The 19,313-nt window shown below is 36.0% G+C and overlaps 4 protein-coding genes across 12 annotated transcripts; 1 reads left to right on the top strand and 3 right to left on the bottom strand.

Moving 5' to 3' along the window:
• Window positions 1-1,373: 1,373 nt before the first annotated feature.
• LOC104728141 (S-protein homolog 5-like) lies at window positions 1,374-1,931 on the bottom strand. The gene has a single exon (XM_010447169.2). It carries the CDS (start codon window positions 1,903-1,905, stop codon window positions 1,447-1,449), a length of 459 nt encoding a protein of 152 aa, XP_010445471.1. The 5' UTR covers window positions 1,906-1,931; the 3' UTR covers window positions 1,374-1,446.
• A 1,859-nt stretch (window positions 1,932-3,790) lies between these two features.
• Window positions 3,791-8,506, top strand: LOC104723869 (uncharacterized). Of its 4 annotated transcripts, none has more exons than XM_087473239.1 (14): window positions 3,838-4,009; window positions 4,424-4,480; window positions 5,731-6,108; window positions 6,207-6,280; window positions 6,372-6,531; window positions 6,646-6,670; window positions 6,755-6,844; window positions 6,938-7,109; window positions 7,209-7,282; window positions 7,430-7,499; window positions 7,596-7,667; window positions 7,750-7,883; window positions 7,981-8,054; window positions 8,140-8,506. In XM_087473239.1, the coding sequence occupies exons 3-14, from the start codon at window positions 5,919-5,921 to the stop codon at window positions 8,187-8,189; spliced, it is 1,185 nt and encodes a 394-aa protein (XP_087329365.1). In that variant the 5' UTR covers window positions 3,838-4,009; window positions 4,424-4,480; window positions 5,731-5,918; the 3' UTR covers window positions 8,190-8,506. The 4 variants fall into 4 exon arrangements, with proteins under 4 accessions (XP_010440600.1, XP_087329362.1, XP_087329365.1 ...); XM_087473238.1 differs by having other exon boundaries at window positions 3,870-4,009; window positions 6,613-6,670; XM_010442298.3 differs by lacking the exon at window positions 4,424-4,480 and having other exon boundaries at window positions 3,791-4,009.
• Window positions 8,507-8,754: 248 nt separating this feature from the next.
• Window positions 8,755-12,910, bottom strand: LOC104723867 (uncharacterized). 6 transcript variants are annotated; one of them, XM_010442291.3, is made up of 13 exons: window positions 12,599-12,910; window positions 12,232-12,360; window positions 12,061-12,122; window positions 11,888-11,975; window positions 11,713-11,774; window positions 11,173-11,635; window positions 10,586-10,987; window positions 10,359-10,493; window positions 10,164-10,271; window positions 9,981-10,061; window positions 9,568-9,700; window positions 9,435-9,474; window positions 8,755-9,297 (listed from the first exon to the last, which is right to left on the bottom strand). In XM_010442291.3, the coding sequence occupies exons 2-13, from the start codon at window positions 12,328-12,330 to the stop codon at window positions 9,162-9,164; spliced, it is 1,809 nt and encodes a 602-aa protein (XP_010440593.2). In that variant the 5' UTR covers window positions 12,331-12,360; window positions 12,599-12,910; the 3' UTR covers window positions 8,755-9,161. The 6 variants fall into 6 exon arrangements, with proteins under 6 accessions (XP_010440593.2, XP_010440592.2, XP_010440595.2 ...); XM_010442290.3 differs by having other exon boundaries at window positions 12,232-12,353; window positions 12,599-12,899; XM_010442293.3 differs by having other exon boundaries at window positions 12,232-12,353; window positions 12,432-12,754.
• A 722-nt stretch (window positions 12,911-13,632) lies between these two features.
• LOC147934221 (uncharacterized) lies at window positions 13,633-14,516 on the bottom strand. Its single transcript, XM_087472547.1, has 3 exons — window positions 14,511-14,516; window positions 14,182-14,316; window positions 13,633-14,025 (listed from the first exon to the last, which is right to left on the bottom strand). Exons 1-3 carry the CDS (start codon window positions 14,514-14,516, stop codon window positions 13,633-13,635), a joined length of 534 nt encoding a protein of 177 aa, XP_087328673.1.
• Window positions 14,517-19,313: the final 4,797 nt, after the last annotated feature.

Genomic DNA, 19,313 nt, shown 5'->3' with positions numbered 1-19,313 from the left:
TCATAAGACATGCATATAAAAGAAAATTTTACTACAATAATATATATTTTTTAACTTGTCTGATCATGAATTAAGTTTGTTTAAAATTATATAACTATTAATGCATGTTGCTCTCCAAAGTGTGTTTATGGATGTGTCCATGCGCTGTAAATTACACATTCAAGATCCTGAAGCTTATTCACCTATGCTTCTAGTATAAGAACAACCCAAAGAACAAGAACAAGAAGAATAAGAAATCTATCTACCCGAAACCCTTACAGACAATAGATTACCAAGAGGCTTTCTAAACCCGAAAACTCTCTCTCTCTAACTTGTCTTTCTCTTGCTTCTAAGTTGGTGATTCTTCTCTCTCTCTTCCATTGTGAACCCTTGCCTCTCTTTATATATAACCTTGAAGCCGCCTTATTCCAATTAGGTTTAGGGTTTGCAACTCCTTCTCCTTTTTGGAAACTTGCCTTTCTTCCTTGTAAAGAAACACAAACCAACCGACTTGATTCTGGTCCACATCCGAAAGTCCTTCACGACTCAAACTCGGCCCTGTAACAGCGATGATGTGTAGTTGCATCCTACAATATTAATTGGGAAGTACAAATATGAAACTAACCTTAAAATGTGTAAAAAAATACATTTAATTGTCATTAGAAAAACTTAATTAAAATAAATCAATTAATTAAATAAATATTATTAATTAAAAACGAAAATTGGGGACACATAAAATAAAATAAATTGTAGAAAAGTTAAATAAAAATCTATTAAAATCAAAACTAATTCGTACTTTAAAAAAAATTAACAGCTAAGATTATAAAAATTTAATCGAATAAAATCTAAAGTTCATTACATGCAAATGTTTTATTGACAGTTTTTTAATAATCATTTTTAAAATACAAAATTTTTAATATAAGCAAACCAAATTTTTAATCACAAATCTTTATAAATAACATAATAACAAAATAAATTATTAAAAGTTTTCATCAAACAAATAGTTTAGCCTGCGGTTTTCCACGGGTTAGTACCTAGTCATAGGTATTTTGGATGTGAGAATTGAGTGGATAATAATAATTGGTCCTAAACTCTTTTACTCTTGCTTGATCTACTAATAATTAGGGAATTTTATTTTAATTAATATGTGGTTAAAAAACTGAATAATAATTGATCAAAAATATCCGTAACTTAAATAAAAATATTACTGAATTAAGTATCAGTAAAATATTACTTTTGATCACTTTTATGTGCGTTGTTAGGTTTATATAGCCACGATGATGGTAGCCTTGTTGGCTTGGAATTTTGCTTTTGTAACCATTTCTTTCTTTGATGGAGACTAGTAACAATATATAAAATTTAGTGTAAAAAAAAGAAAATTAACCAAAAATTCAAACACCAAACATTTTGATTTTATTACTTTTAATCAAGGGAGATGCAAAACATATATTGAATATTTTGAAATCACTAAGAATCCCATCTAAAACACTCAGGCTGGCCTCCGTCGCGTCTATCCCGACAAGGGGATAATTCAAAAAATTTCCAAATACATTCGCTGCAGACTCTATATTTACCTCTTGGATTGTCATCTCTATCTACTTTAAAAATATCAAACGTTGCTTTAGTATTTGGCCACTCAAAAGTGCAAGTGTACCTTGTCGTCTTACGAAGATTGACACGAAACTTGAAATCAAAACTAGCTCCAAAGGGCAGTGTTTTTACGCCTAAATCCTCCCCTTTGTTTGTACAATGCACAGTCATTGTTGCACGTGAGATCAATTTGTTAATGATAATAACATGTTTGGATGCGAATGGTAAAAACCCATTGGTGGATGAATGGTTTCCAAAAGCTGAAGATGTTTTTAGAAAAACAAGAAAAAAGATGGTTAGTGTGAAAATGAAATTTTGATTTGTTATAGAAGCCATGGGTGTGTTTTTTGTTTAAGGTGTGAGGAATATTTCTCTTGTTTCGGAGGAAGGATTTATAGATTGAATAACATTTATTGTCTTTTTATTATTACTGAAACAAATATTGATTATTTATTGGGATTATGTGAAAATCTAAGTTTATTAATTAAAATAATTTATTGACAGTGTAATATAGGGAATCTAAACGTATCATTCATAATTAATAATTAATTAGATATATGCATACTACATAAATCAATATATAATCTTTCTAAATAATTATTTTTTCTAACACAAACTTCATATTTATAATTTTTCTATTTTTTTGTCGCCTATAAAACTATGATTTTTTCATTTAATTATCAATTTTCATTAGGTAAATATTTAATTAATTATTTATAACTATGTAATTTTGGTAACAAATTTGATATTTTTACTAGCAAGTTGTAGTCTTCTATTTTTGAAGTTTTTATTTATTTATTAATATTGTAGTTTACAAGTGGAGGGAACTACTTAATTTTAGGGAAAATTATATATATATATATATATATATATATATATATATATATACTGTAGTAAATATTAAGACCACTTTTAATTCACATATAATAATATTGTCTCACACATATTTATTTGTAACGTCTATGCAAATTTGAGAAAGATAAACAGAGTATATTATTTGACATTAAATATATGCAAATAAAACCAAAATTTAATTTATTTATTTAATTGAAATCTTTATACTGCATCCAACATTGTCATTTGTGACATCTACAAAGAATACAAAATATATATATATATATATATATATATATATTTAGTATTAACTAAAATCTATAGAATTAAAACCAAAATTTAATTGATTCAAAATATGTAACCACTTAGATATACTCAATGACAGTTTTAGATAGTAGTATATATTATTATTAACTACCCAATTAAACACCACCGTTAAACGATTCAATTTTATGTGATACAGTACTAAAATTAAGCACACGAATAAATCAAATCGAATAAAACTCTTAAGCTAAGATACTTCTAGACCAGATATGATATACAAAGACTAAAAGACGTTATGTAAAAGAAAACTATTTAATTATATAGTACTAAGAAATTATCAACAATACCTCTAGTTTTAAAAGTATTCAACTATTAGTCAGTTTTTTTAACGTTTTATTTATTAATTTCATCAAAATGGTCAAATCACTCCGAATCCGTTAACGAAGGATGGCGTAGCTATCACATGCCTTAATTCATCAATATGATCAAAATGTGTTTTACGCAAAACGTCTCACATTTATAACCCAAAATATACATTTGTGTCCATATTATCTGTTTTCATTTATCCAAATGTAGCATGTCCAATAAATCAGCAATTCTGATTGATGCTGTTTGACCAAAAAAACAAAAACGAATTGAAAATTTATTTTGCTGATCTGTTTCTATCAGATTTGGATTTTTGAACACAACATTCTACGTTAGATATGATCTGCCACTAATAATATTGATTCGGGCTTTTGAAATTATTCTAAAAATATTAATAATGTTTTATATTTCCATTTTTTTACATTTCAACTGTTAAAGTTATCATGGTTTTACTTGAAAGATAGGAGGGCGTCGAGTGGAGACAGTAAACTTAACGGCGGGAAAGCAAAAGATAATCATACGAATTAGGTGACAGAACAATGTAATAATATTTTTTTTTAACTTTAACCAAAAAGAAAAAAGAAAAAAACTGTTAAAAAAGAAAAGAGTATCCTCATTATTGAATATGCTCACAAATTAGGAAACATAAAAAAGATGTATTATGTATATATATATATATGTATAAATAAATATATAAATAAAATGAGAGAAAAAAAGATCCACAATCTATATACTCTACGCATGCCATAGGCCCATTACACAACAACACATATATACTATTAAGAAGTGTTTAAAAAGAGAACAAAAGGCAAAAGATCAAAACTCAAACGAAACACCAAAACCTGAAATCATTAATTTTTGTTTTTTTCTCTCTCAAATCTTCTTTGGGTTTCTCATTTGTAAGTAAAACCTTTTACAAGAAACATTCTTCACATCTTCAGATCCGATCTTGAGCTTCTGCACCAGAAAGAAACAGGTTCTCTTCAATCTAATCTTCTTCTTTCTTTCTTTCTTTTTTTGTTTGGATCTATCAGATTTAATTAGTAACATGCATCATGCATGTGCTTCCTTGTTACTTGTTATATAATAATAACTACACTTAAGAATCGTTTTTTTAAGTGTTTAGTATGAATCTTGCGATTCACAGATGTGTCTTGGGAAAATGAATGGGGATTCGAGTTTTGTAGTATTTTTTTTTTCCATTTGTTTTCTGGGAATCCAAACACTAGATTTCTTCTGCAAAACCCATAATGTTAAAATGAGTTTCTTTTTTTTTCCAAAAGATTTGAGGCAGAGAGGGACCAGTCAATATTCACTTTTCCTTCTTTTTTATTTTTTTTTGTCCTCTCCTCTCTTTGCTTTCTGCTAATTTATCTAGCCTTTTTAACAGATTAGACGTAACTTTAACATAATTAAACCTTAATTTATGCGTGATTGATATTTCCAGGTACATGATGCTTCTTCTCTATGCTTCATTTATACGTTTTCTTTATTTTTTCGGGTTTTCCTTACATGACAAAACTCAATTATGTAAAAAATTGTAACAAGAAAGCATTAGATTATAGTTTTATTGATCGGAACAACCCAAGGGCATCATGCGTGTAATGAGCTTAATTAATTAGAATAATATTACCACTACAAATCGTATTTTATTTATCTTATAATATTGAATAGTTTTTTTTCTAGTATAATTAGAATACTAAATGTTGTTTAATGTTGATTCTATTAAAAACTAAAAAGAGTAATTTTGGAATTTATCTAACTTCTTAATCACTAGGTATGAACAACTCAACATGTTATACAATTTTGATATCTTTATTAATATCTAAGAAATTTGAGGGTCCTAGACTCATAATCTCCTTGAACAAGGACAAGAGGACGTTAGATTAGTTTCCTTTTTGTTGCCGATTTTTAAACTCTTAACCTTAAAAATTGTTTTTTTAATGGCTAATTACTACACCGATCGAGCTATCAACATAAGTCAATTTTGATATTATTCTTATTATATGATCATATATAATATATAGTTTCTTCATATCATATTTCGGCTGATCTTTTTCTTTTTTGGTTAAATCCTTTTCTAATTAAATTGTTTGAGAGGTAACCACTTACCACGGGTCTCACTCAATAAAGTGGACTTGTGAATCTCTTCTAAAAATAAGTTTGCTTTTCTCAATTTCTGGTAGGCAAAAAAAGAAATGCAAAAAAGGAAAAGCAAAAAGATTCGTTAGCCCAATAGCGTCCGTACACGTTTCATTTTAGAATGCAAATTGTATACATTCATTCATCCCACCAAATAGTTATAAGGATTTGTTTCCTTTTCTATCTCTTCTTTTAAGCTTTCGTTTAAAAAGTTTCTTGGCCACTTCTTAGTTGTATTTCTGATGTATTTCATAAATACATACTTCTCTTGACTTCTAGGAGTTCAATAATTTTTAATATCTTATGGTTCAATACAACTTCATTGAAAGTATGATGGATTAGAGATTTCGTTGACGTTTGTGCCATATCAAAAGCATGCCTTCAAAAAAGTTCTTGTTAATTAGGCAAACTTGTACTGCACGTATTCTTTTATTGTCTTCTGCTTAACAAAAATACTTGACAATTTGCTTTCTGTTTAGAAAATGGATTCAGTGTGATTTGAGAGATTATAAACTTGATTTCTCGTTCCCTATATGTCATGGTTTCTTGTTTTAGGTTCTTTGTTCTGAAGGAAGACAGCTACACGCTTCTGGAGTGTCTTTCCTTGTGTTTAGTCCGGTCTTATAAATAACGGACAATCTCTCAAAGGACCGGGAGATTCGGGATTGATGGTATTGATCAGCCAAGCATCTCTGATTTTTCAATGTCATGAAGAAGAGAGAGTCTGCTAAGTTTAAAGACCTATGGAGACCGGTACAAGTATTGACAACAATAGCTATGAAGGAATCAAGAACGGTTCATGGTTTATCCAGTTTCGTAATGGCTGCAATCCATGGATGGCTAGATATGTGTATGGTCTGATATTCCTCTTGGCAAATCTGTTGGCTTGGGCCTTGCGCGATTATGGCCGAGGTGCCTTGACCGAAATGAGAAGTACGGTTTATCTAAGTCTATATTCTACTAGCCTTATGAAATTTGACAATTGTTTTTGTCAGATGAATTGATGATTTTACGTTTATTCATTATTGCAGAATTCAAGAATTGTAAAGATGGTGGAGAGTGTTTAGGGACTGAAGGAGTTTTACGAGTTAGCTTTGGATGTTTTGTATCCTTTTTCTTGACTCATTCATATTCATATACATACATTATCTTCATGGCTTGAGAGACTTTTTTGCCTTGACTGTGTTTTTTCCCAGCTGTTCTATTTCATTATGTTTCTTTCAACCGTTGGCACATCGAAGCTGCATTCATCAAGAGATAAATGGCATTCAGGATGGTGGTTTGCTAAGCTTTTCATGTGGCTTGGCTTAGTCATTTTCCCTTTCTTGTTGCCTTCTTCTATTATTCAACTTTACGGTATAAGGCTAATCTTCCTCGTCTGATTGTTTTTTTTTATATATATATCAGAATTTTATTAGCATCATGACAAGTAACTAGATCGAATGGCTTTTTTCTTTGCTTGTTTTGCAGGAGAGATTGCCCATTTTGGTGCAGGGTATAGTTTCTAATCCTATATCAGAAACTATGTGATGGTTTAAAGTAATCACGGAAGCTAATCATTTACTATCTTGTTTTATAGGGTCTTTCTCCTAATTCAGCTCATTAGTATCATCAGTTTTATTACATGGCTTAATGAATGTTTCCAAGCCCAAAAAGATGCAGAAAGATGGTGAGACCCCAATGAGACTGTTCCTTATATAGCTTGGATACATATACTACAAAACGATGTGAGTGTTTCTGATGAAGCTTTTTTATGTTGCAGCCGTGTCCATGTAATGCTATTAGCAACTACTGCGTACACAGTATGCATATTAGGGGTGATTTTGATGTACATATGGTATGTGCCTGACCCATCATGCCTTCTCAACATATTTTTCATCACATGGACTTTGTTCCTCATCCAACTCATGACAAGTATCTCTCTCCACCCCAAAGTGAGTCCCGGTTTCGAGGTTTTCTAACAATAGTATTCTTCCTTCATTATGTATGTGTATAGGATTTTATTAAATGTTTCTTTTGTTTTCATGTAACAGGTTAATGCTGGATTATTGACTCCGGCGCTTATGGGGCTTTATGTTGTGTTCATCTGCTGGTGCGCCATTCGAAGGCATGTTTCATTTTATCTTTATCTTTAATACTACAACCAGTACAAAAACAATCAGATGAACATCTAGCAATTAGAGTGTAGTCTCTATGTATATATGTCTGTGATCATTAAAGTACTTGTGTCATATATACATATTTTGTTTTGCAGTGAGCCAGTAGGAGAAATTTGCAACAGAAAAGCGGAAGGTTCTAGCAAAACGGACTGGCTGACCATCATAGTAAAAAATCTTAGACCTTTCTATGAATCTCTTGGTGAATTTTTGATATTATAAATGAACTTAACCTGATTTTCTCTATATATATGTGTCTTGTAGAGCTTTGTTGTTGCACTGCTTGCGATGGTAATCGCGACATTCTCCACGGGAGTAGATTCCCAATGTTTCCAGGTTTGTTATGCTCTGCCAAGTTTGCTGCAAAACTACTCCAAAAGAGAAGCTTGACTAATAAGCAAGTGACCTAATTTTACAGTTTAGAAAAGAAGAGAATCATGAGGAAGATGCAATTCCTTACGGATACGGATTCTTCCATTTTGTGTTTGCTACTGGAGCGATGTACTTTGCAATGCTACTTGTTGGCTGGAACATTCATCATTCCATGAAAAAGTAAGTTCTTGTTTTTTTTGTATACCAAACACTAAACTAACTAAAGCTTATTAAAACTGTGTGGTTCGATAATTCGATACTCGGGTTTTCTTGTTAGGTGGACAATTGACGTGGGGTGGACAAGTACTTGGGTAAGGATAGTAAACGAATGGCTCGCGGTTGGCGTTTACAGTAAGTAAAGAAAAAATTCTCTTCGACTCGTTTTTTAACAGGAATGAAGACAGTTTGTGATGTTTTGATGTACTGGTTGTTGCAGTTTGGATGTTGGTGGCTCCAATGGTACTGAAAAGCCGAGGAACTACATGAGAGATCACCAAAAAGAGCTTTTTGTCACCTCTCGTTTCATCTCAGTATTGTGGATTTGGCTGAAAAGTAGAATAGAAGATTAAGATTGGGGAACCTGTGTGAAAGCATCATATATTTTGCATTGTAGATTATTTTAGGATGAAAGAAAGGTTGATAAAAATATACAAATATAGCTATAGATTTAGTAATACTGTGAGTGTGTGACCCTATAATCATGAACACGTGTACACATACATCTCTCTACATTTATACGTAACATAGTTGTAAAACTAGCAATTGGGTGCTAAAAAGCAACAAAACCCAAGTTTTAGTGTAAACTTGGAGCCATATCAAAGACTCCAAAGAAGAGGGTCTCTAACCTGAACAATAAAGAGAAGAGACTCTTCACTACAAGCTTAATAATGGAAAGAGAAGTAACGCATCTTTAGTCCTTAAGAAATAACTTAACAACTCTGTTTTTCAAGTTTGAGAAAAACAGAGTTGAGAGAGGAAGATAAACTTCACCAAATCTTAAAAGCCTCACAAAAGCAATTTCTAAATTGCCAATGTTCAATTTTGACAAGACTTTATGGTCAACGTGTAAACCCTTTTAAAAAATCAGTACAACACAAAGGAGGAGCCTGACGAACTTTCTAAACGACAAATAGCCCCAAAAAATAAAAAGAGTTGAAAGACTTACCAGTTACCACCCTCAAGTTTATTACAATAAAACAACATCACAAGTGAAATGAAATATAGAAACACCAAAGAATAAATATCAAACCTATTTCAAAACATTTTGATGCTTATAAAAAATCATCTAACACTCACAAACCCAATTCTTTCTTCGTGATCATGGCTCGTACCTTCCTTCGTTCAGCCTATTTTTAACCCATGTTTGTATTCAATTTGATACCTTATACTACACCTTAGAACACAAACACTATCCTCAAGCATAACATAGCTCTCTCGAGCTAATATTCTCGCTTTTTCTTACCCAAACGGGTTTCCTCCTGATTGGAAAGAAGGTGGGTTCAAAGGAACTGCAGCAGCAAACGAGCTTCCAAAATTTTGATATGTTTGTTGAGCATCATATGAAGCGTTCATGTCGCCGACTGGGCTTACATTGCTGCAAAAAACGAAAAGATAAAATAAGCAGAGGTTTCATCCAAATCTTGAGGAAGAGTGTTAAAAGCTTTTGTACGGAATCATGGGGATCACGTTTAGATCAAGCACTAATGGATTAATTGAATCAGAAGGTCATACCTAGGTGGCATGCTTCCTGGTAATGGAGGAGACATGTATCCTGTAAATGAGGAGCAAATAGTTCATCAAACAATTCATAGGAGTAAACACATCATTCAACAGCAGAGAATAACAATGTAATGGCATGCTTTACTTGGTGGCATTGCAGATGGATGGGCTGAGACTTGAGAAGGTATATTGAAATGATTGTGTACTCCTTGAGAAGGCATCATGCCTGAAGGAGGTAATGCACCTTGGAGAGGAGCCATGGAAGGGAATTGATTTTCCTGTACAGTATATCACATCACTTTATCGCAATCACAAATCGACTATTGTATAGATATTTTGGTAAGACAAGTTGCTCGATTGTAGATGTTAACCGAGTAAAGTGAACGGGTTAACCAACTAACTCATAAGCTAAGTTTTCGCAAGTATTTCATTAAGTGTTCAAGCCAACATCTGCTCAGCTGCAAAGTAGCAATTTCGCTAAAAGCTAATTTCCAAAACATGTTTTGCTTTCACACAAAATTTTTATTCTGGCTAAGTCCAATGAGATAGAGGACATACCGTTTGTGTTTGTGATGGCGGCCCAGTGCTGAAGTCAAAAGGGTTCATTGACTTGACTGGCTGCGGGACGTTCTGGTAAGGCTGTTGCAGGAAATAGAAGATTAATAATGAAAAAGCAACAGGCTGGGATGTCATTGATGCTCAAATTCGTTGTGGATTTAGAAATATATCAGAAAAACTGACCACGGGGTTATTATACTGCTGCATTCCATAGCGCATACCATAAGGTGGACCAGCTTGCCACCCAGGTACTGCTGCATGGTATGATGGGTAGTTTACAGCGAATAAATCCTGTAGACAGGTTAGCATGTCATTTACCCTCCCAAAGATGGTAAGATATAGAAAGCACAGGTCAAATGGCTAAAATTAAATTGATACCGCTGGTAATTCGTTTCTTCCGGAAGGTTTAACCTCAGAAGACTGCAGGCCACCAGAAGGGACTCCTTGAAGAGGTTGCAGTGACGGTGCACTCATTGATCTTTGCACATTAGATGCAAAGGCTGTGTTCCATGGCTGTTACAAAAATCCGAGAAGCATAAGCACATTATATTTTGGAAGCAGAATTTTATGCAGTTCCATGAGAGATCATGCACTGAAGTGCCCACCTGTTCACTTGAATGTTCATTCGGAAATGGTGCAAAGATTTGTGACGTGGAATGACCAAGATGCCCAGGTCCGCTAGATGGTGTAGACGTCTGACCTGGCACAGAAGAAGGCACTGCCAACTGGGAGAGAAGTGAATCCAGTGTGTTTCCACTGGGTGGTGGTTGCGACACAATTAAACTAGGGGCACTGGGTGCAGCATCGAAAGATGCCCAGTTATCATTAGTTGAAGTTGCAGGCTGTGGAGTAGGCTGAGGAGCGGTTGATTCTGGTGCTTGTATTGAAACAGATGGAGCAGGAGGTTCAAAATCAGTATCAAAATCAATCAGGCTTAAAGCAGTCTCCAGCTTCACTTCTGGCGGCTTCTCATTTGTGGACATTAAACTACTCAATGATGTACCTGACTGAAATAACACAAACAGAAAACATCAACATTTTTTCTTTCTTCCCTAAGAATTAGATTGTATTACCACGAATGCATGTGCTACAACAATTTTATTTAGAGAAAGGGTCATGAATATAAACAGAGTAACAATGGCTCTTATACACTTTACATCCTTCATGCACTGTGAAAAAGATGAGGCCAAACCTTTGCATGCGCGGAAGCATCAGTATTTCGGCTGACAGGGGGTTTTGGAGGCTCTCCCACACGAAGTGGAATAACACTGTCACCTAAAATTTCCCTAACAGGTCGAGCTACGGGAGGACTAGCTGAACCCAAGTCTTTTACTTGTTCAGGTGATTGGGAGCCCTCGTCTGATGTTTTTTTAGCCCCAAATCTATCCTCTCTGCGCCAATCATTCAGGATCTCAGGACGAGCAGGGCTTTTTCTGTTATTACCAACATTCCTGTTACTTGGCTCAAACCCTGGACTTCTCCCACCAGGACTTGATCTGTCGCTGTAACGACGGTCGTATACATCTTCATATGGTGGACTCCGTGAGCCACTAGAACTACGTGTCTCACTTGGAGGCTTGTCATCATTCTTCTCATTCGTATACCTTTTATTGACATATACATGTCTGATGAAGTCCCTTAACCGCTCTACATTACTAACAGAATAAAAGAACCAATCAGCCAATGTAAAACATCCATCATCTCTACAACAATAAGAGATATTTTGTAATACCTGCCATCAGGCACTGACTGCCGCTGTTGATCAAGTCCTTTAAAATAAATCTCCTTAGCATGCTATATTACAAGGCAAAATCAATAACATAAGATACTAAAACCACAAATGCCAAGAAAAGAAAAAAAATAAAAACTCATCAGTCATCAAAAGAAGAGAGATTTCGCTTGCGTACCTGATTTCCACCTTCTTTTAAAGCAGTAACTTCTTGTGAGGTGAATTTCGCCATTGATATCGATTTAACACGATGTGTAAACTCACGGCTGTTCAAAATACATAATGAATAGATCAATAGCATTTCCATGAACACTAACTATTACAAAAGAAGAATAGGGAGAAGAAACTTACTGTATCCCACTGCAGTTAGTACAAACAAAAGTCCAGAAAGTAGTGCAAACATATTGTGGTCCCTAAGAAATGATATCAAGGGAAACATAAAAAGTTACTTGTCTCATATTCCTTGGCTTCCATTGAAATGATGAAAACAGTAACAAAAGAAGAAGAAGAGCAAAAACTTACAAGGCTGTTACAGTTTATACATCTCTTGTTCTCAGCAAGTTTGAGAAGACTCCTAATAATCTTTTCGTTCTTCTCGTCTTCTTTAACTCGATTAGCCATTTTACCGATTCCAAAAACACCACCTAGAAACTACACAAACATTAGTTTAAGACTGAGAAAATTGCATATTTGGCTGAAATTAAGGTACTCAGGATCAGTACGTTGAGTCAACAATGGCAAAACCGAGTTCGGAGCAATACGAATTAGAGATTTATACGTTCAATCTAGCCACCAAATACATCAGTTCATAGACCTAAAGATCGATCACGCCTAAAAATATAGATCCAGAAACTGTAGAAGATAAACGGGAGCACAGAAGACGAGAAACCTGAGAAGACGAGTCTGACTTTGTAGCTTTCAACGACGATCCCAATATCTGGAGATTTGATTCTTCTCTTTGTTGAATCAGTGTGTTTCTAGAGAAAGAGAGAGAGAGAGAGAGAGAGAGAGAGAGAGTCTTTTGGTACAGCTAAGAATGGTCTGTGGGGTTAAGAGTTGAGATTTGAGGAAGGAGATGGACGGAAATAATTGACGGCGTTAGATGTGGAATAATACTAAAATGGACAAAGACCGGTGCTGATTGACTTGACGACGTCGACGGCTGTGGTCTGTCTCGTTGACGGGAAAAATTATTATAGTCGACTATATATATGGCTATTAATAGTTTTATAATTATTAAAGTTTTATTCGTTTCTTTGCTTAAGTAATTATTACGGTAGTAAACATACAGACGTAATTTAATACAATCTAGTAAAATATTAGAAAGTTAATATATGTCTTCAACTTTTAGGTAATGAATTTGATATGATCTATAAACTTAATTGTGCGCATCTAATTTTTAAGATTTTTGTTTACTACTCCCTCCATTTCAAATTACTTGTAGTTTTATAAGGTTTTTCACACAAGATACAAAAAGAACAAAAAAATTCCATTTACCCTTTTTCAATATATTTTATATTTTATATATAGTAAAACCTCTATAAATTAATACTCTATAGATTAATAAACATTATAAATTAATAAATTTTGCTAATTCCAAGTCGGACCAGTATAAAAAATAACAAAATTCGATAAGATAATAAGATTTTTGTTTACTACTATTCCCTCCATTTCAAATTACTTGTAGTTTTTTTTCCAACCAAACATTAAATTAAAAGATGACTCAAGGTTGGTTGCCCAAACCGGAGGGAAACAGTTTACAAAACAAGTTTCAGAAACTAAAGATCTTGAAGAACGAGCAAGACAATCTGCCCTCGCATTTGACATCCGCGAAATATGGATAAAAGTGAAGGAAGGAAAGGATCGTCGAAGGGAGGTAAAATCTTCCAACAAGTTCGAGAAGGCGGACTAATCGTCTGGGGACTACACCATCGCAACTAATTCAGAACAATCAGACTCAAAATTTTGACATGCAACACCAACCGCCAATATGGCCTCCATCGGCCAAATCAAGGCTTGTAACTCTGAATGAAGGGGTGAATGGCTGCGTCTAAGGCTTTGTGCTCCCAATAGTATCGTCCTATCTTCACTACTACAATACCACCACCCCAGACCCACAAAAGGGTATGAACATTTCGAGGAACCATCAATCTGACATCGGGGATAAGGGTCCCGAACCTCCAAGGTTACCAGAGGATCCAAATAACTCGCGGAGAAGGATTTGGCCTCCTCCCACAGTAGTTTATCATAAGCCGCCTGATTTATGATATCAATTGGCTCTACCTCTATTCCCTGAAAAACTTTTTTATTTCTGTCCTTCCAAATTGACCATAAAATCTATGGTAGCCGATAACAGATATATGAACTACCAGACTGAGATGATGTCCGCCAATAGACAAAGTCTAAGTTGGAGTACACAGATCCATAGGTAAAACCATCCGGAAGTAACAGAATCGGAGACATATCCCATACCTTACGCGAACGGATACACTGAAAAAGAGCGTGATTTGTAGTCTCCACCGCATAACCACACCGTTTACACGTAACATCGCATCGGACACCCCAATGAACAATCCGGTCCATCATGGGAAGAGTACCAGACGCAATCTGCCAAAAAAACAATGTTGAACCTTCGGAGGGACTTCAAGCTTCCAAGCTTGCGCCCGGAAGGCCATACACGACAACCCGTATTTAACTTTCCTGAGTAAATTCCGTGCTAGCCGATATCCCAATTTAACTTAATACTTTCCGGATTTAATATAATGCCAAATCAAACTATCCGGTTTAAAAGATTTACTGACCGCCATACTCCGAATAAGCAGAATATCCGCCGGATCCATAAACTCCTCAATAAATAAGCAAATGTCAATCCCTCGTAATTGGATTAATTAAATGATTAACCATCAGATTAGGATGTAGTAATCTCCCCCTACCATTAGCTGGTCGTGGTTGATGGTCCGGTATCCAGGGATCACGCCATACCGAGATGTTACATCCAGAACCTACCGCCCACCTTGCCTCTTGTTCCACTAGTCCTTTTGATCAAAGTTTAATTAAAACCTAATGTGCACTCAACCACGACCTAGTGGTGTCGTCGTAACACTTCAGGATCAAATCCATAGAGACCAAGCGATGCACTATGAAATTGTATAGATCAAATATAGCTAAGGCAAAGAGAAAGCTTGTGTTTCAAGTAACCAATTGAAAACATAAAATAAAATAAGAGTTTTGAATTCAAAGGAAGATATTGGGCGTAGGGAATCAGTTAGGGGATACAACCACAAATTTAGATGATAGATTGGGAAAGCATTAAGCACTGTTCTTAAACTCAAACCACAATTATAAAGCTAACCTACTTCTGCAACGTTAGCTAACTATGCAAAGAAATACCTAGAACCTAAAATTCCGTTTGAATCTAGCTAAACAAGCAAGCATTAAAGTTCAATTTTGATTTGTTCACAAGGTGCCTCAACTTCAACTTCCGTTGGCTAAGGTCCACCTTGCTCACCTATGTTTCTTTCAAGTAACTCAACAACGCTTTCGGTGCCACGATGAATTAAACCTAAGATCTTAATCTAGGTGATCAGTCTAGCTTAAGCATTAAGAACAACAATAGATGAAGAACTATAAGATCAATCCCAAATCTAACAACCTAAGTTTAGAGAATCATAAACCCCTTTTTGAACCCGAAACCCAATAGTGAAACTACTCAGACATAGAAGTAAAAGAACAGCAAATCAAAGATGTAGAAATCATAATTGAATTGCAAAGAGAAATAAAAGGGTTCAGAATTCTTCTCCAAAGGGTTAGAAAGGATAAGAGATCTTCTCTGAAAGCTTACAAGTACTCAAAAACTGCGTAGAATAAAAGTTATCTTTCTAAAGGTCGAGCCTCGTGCTTAAATAGTAAAATAAAACCCTAAAAGTCGGTTTAAAACGAAAAAGGAAAACTTGAGTCGGGTACGGGACTGGTCAATCCCGAATGAGGATCAGCCGATCTCGGATGTTTTTCTGCGTTTGCTCCAACTGCAAGCTTGTCCGATCTGCCTTCAACCAATTTAGCTCCAAATGCATGCTTTCATCCCCAAAACACTCAGTTTCCTTCCAAAGTGCCTAGAACCTGTACAGACTCACAAAAGACTAAAAAAGACTCTAAAAGCACACTTTGACTCAATAAAAGACTCAAAACAAACCTAAAAACTATGGTTACAACCTATAAAATACAGACACATTAGTTTCCCCGGACTTGAATCTTTGCTTGTCCTCAAGCAAGAACAGATAAAAATTCAGGAACAAAGAAAATGTTTGAAAGTGAAAATTCACATATTCTTGGGAACATCTTCTTTGCACTCTTCATCAAATCAAACTAATAACTAATTTTTGTACTCTGCCCATGATTAGGATCAACACTCCCTACTCTGAACTCCTCAACCTTTAAGAACCTTCAACATCCCCATAGTTGTATCTGTAAATCAGATTAGTGAAATTGTGTGGTCTCACCGAGGGAATATCGATCACCGAACTTATTGAATCCTTCAACCTTTAATGCCCAAGACCTCCTTCATATGCTTTCTTTCCTCTCTCTTTTCTCACTTCGAAAGGATGGATTTTTCCCTAATTGTCTAGGGTATCATTGTATTTTTTTATCGATCCTCTGCTCTTTTTCCTTGGACAGGTTTCCATGAATTCCGAAGGATGCACGGGTTTACGCACAACCCTTGGTTCACTTCTTTATTACCTATATCCTCTTCTTCTTCTTTCTTTCTTCTTTACTTTTTTTTATTGAGTATTGAAGGGAAGAGAGAGGGGAAGCATACTTTACGAGGAGATGCATGTCTTGTAAGGCTTAAAGGAGGAGTCTTGTTCGATGTATACCAAGTCCCAAGGCAAGAAGTTAGATCCGGTTAAGTCCTTTCAAAGCTAGAGACAACATCGGATCAGCTTAGTGTTCTCTTTGGTGAGGGTCTTTTGGGGCGTGTTGAGACTGCTCATGTTCTTTCCAAGCCTCATTCAAAAATCAAAAGTACTAAAACAATCATAAGAGTCTTAGTTCAAAGCAAAAGATTCCTAGAAATGATCATAGTTTCCCAACATTTTTGACTTAATAAAAATAAGAAAAGGACTTAAAGACTCGAAAAATTAAAAGGAAACAACCAAAGAAAACGACATTAGTAACTTGGAGACATCCCTCCTCAACCTTACTTCACACCGTCCCAGTGTGAAAGCAAAGCCAAGAAAAAGGGACCTCCGACGACATATAGGAAAATAGAAAAATCCTAGAAAAAAGGTTAAAGAACAACTCGCGGTGAGGCAGCAGTCTAGCGAGAAGGTGAGGGGGCCTCAGAATGGTCATAACAGAGAAGCTCAGTAGCTGCATCCTCGTCGTCACTGGCAGCAATAGGATCCGACGGTGGTGGTGCAAAACAGGACGATGCAAGTCCCTGAAGCCAAGTAGCCAGTCGAGTGAGCAGCATGTTGTTCTTCCTCTGAGTGTCGTAGACCCACCTTTCAAACTCATATTGAGGTTCCTTGATAGGATGAGTAGCAACAAATTGGCTCACATCAAAGGGAGGAAACGGTGGGAACGAGCGAGCTGGATGGGAGGATGCTGAGGCAGCTGCCGACTGTGTACTATGTGTGGGCTTGCGGGAAGCATATCTACTCTCCTCCATCCGACTCACCTCTTCAAGATCGCATAGTGCTAAAATAGGAGGCTCAAAGGCGATGTTCTCCGTCTTGCGAAGTGAAGTGCAGGATGGCATAAGAATCCTCATGTAACGAAGGTGACCAGCTCTGTCCTGAAATCTGTAGACACAATTTTTACGCACGAGGATCTCAACGGTAAACAAAAATTTGAGGTCAAGGAGCCTCCTATTCTTGGCTGAAGTGGGTGATGGCAAGGAAATGCCACAATACTCGATGATAGGAGTCACCAAGCTACCAATGAGTATCCTCTTATTCTTAGCCTTGGCCATGTCTTTTCGGACCTTCTCGAACTCCGTAGAAAGCAAGAATCCAAAGTTAATGTCATGAGTCTGATGGTGAACTGGAGAAGTCGGAGGATGTAGGAACCGACGAAGACTGTGAAAGAACATCCACAACTCAGGTAGTTGCAATGTGTTAGTATCAGCCCTAGCATAAATGGTGTTTCTCAAGAATTTAGCAGTGATCCGAAGGACTGGGTTGTAAATACGAGATTGCCTGGCTCCGCGTGAGACATAGCTTCCAGCTCCAATCAGATTCCAAACATCTGACCTGCTGTCGAGCTTCTCCATCTTGCATTGCTTGTTTCGAGGGAAACCAAAAATGTCACAAAGGTCGAGCATGGAGATGGTGTAGTGCTTCTTGAGGAAAAAGAAGCTGATCGAACAACGCTCAGCTAACAAGTCAGGACCGTCAAATAGATCGACCCATACAATAGCGAGAAACTCTCGTGCAAGTTGCTCAGGTAAGCCACATGCCTTCTCAGCAAAAGAACCAAACCCCATGTTCCTCACCAATTCATCAAAATCTGCAAGTATGGCCATCCTCCCAAAGAGCTCTCGGTCAGCAAACCAAGTCGGCTCCATCTTACACTGACCCAACAATTGTAACCACTTAGCATCCTCATCAGTCCAAACTCGTGTTGGTGATTCGATGGTTGGAGTGGCAGGTTCCTTACCACTGCGGCGTCGTTTAGGCATATTCTTGAAAAGAAGAGAATTCCAATAAGTGAGATAGTGAAATCAATTGGAAATTCTCCTAAGCAACCAACATAAGTTACAACCCTATATCTAAATTCAAGCCACAACAGCCTAAATCTAGTTCCAAAACTTCCCTAGAACTATCCAACCAACAATTCGCAGCTCAATGAAAGAAGATTTGAAAGAATTATGAAAACCAAAAATTGAACCTGGAAATTGTCGAGAATCAAACACAAGAATGGGGAAGTGAAAAACTTACCTTGTTCGACTCCGATTCTAAATGTGGGAAATGGAAAGGGTGTAATCCGATTGGATTGAATCCAAACATCAACAAAATAAAGAAAAATCGAGAGGGAGAGAAAGGTGGATGTCCAATCGGGGTCGGCGAGAGGGAAGAGAGGAAGGAAGAAGATGAAATTAGGTTTAAAATTCTGGTATTGGGCACGATCCCGGTTTAACCCGTTTCAATTTAAGTCCAATAACCAGAAGAAACCAATTCCCTTCTTTTTTCTCATGTTCCACAAATTTACTTACCTGGAACGGGGGATCGGCTGATCCAGAAATAGATTGGCCGATCCTGAAACAGCCGAGGAACATTCTTTGAATGCATCTTCTGCGTTTCAAACTTGTCTCATGAAGACTCAATACCAACATGACCAGCGGCGAACACCTAAACGAAAACAAAAAAAAACAAGATCCTAAGGAAAAATATGAAAAGATAAGGGAAAACAGAACTAACCCCATTGGGTTGCCTCCCATGAGCGCTTGTTTAAAGTCGCGAGCCTGACTGTTCATGCTGGCAGCATGGGGATCCATCAGAGGGATGGTAGATTCCTCAGTTGGACCATGATCAGCAAGATATGGCTTTAGGCGCTGACCGTTAACGGTAAACTCTTTACCATCGTGGTTCCAGAGAACAACG

Source organism: Camelina sativa, chromosome 11 (genome assembly GCF_030686135.1).
Source record: "Camelina sativa cultivar CO46 ecotype springtype chromosome 11, ASM3068613v1".
Classification (NCBI taxonomy): Eukaryota; Viridiplantae; Streptophyta; class Magnoliopsida; order Brassicales; family Brassicaceae; genus Camelina; species Camelina sativa.
The sequence above is the reverse complement of the archived record's forward strand: the minus strand, read 5'-3'. Positions and strand labels throughout refer to the sequence as shown.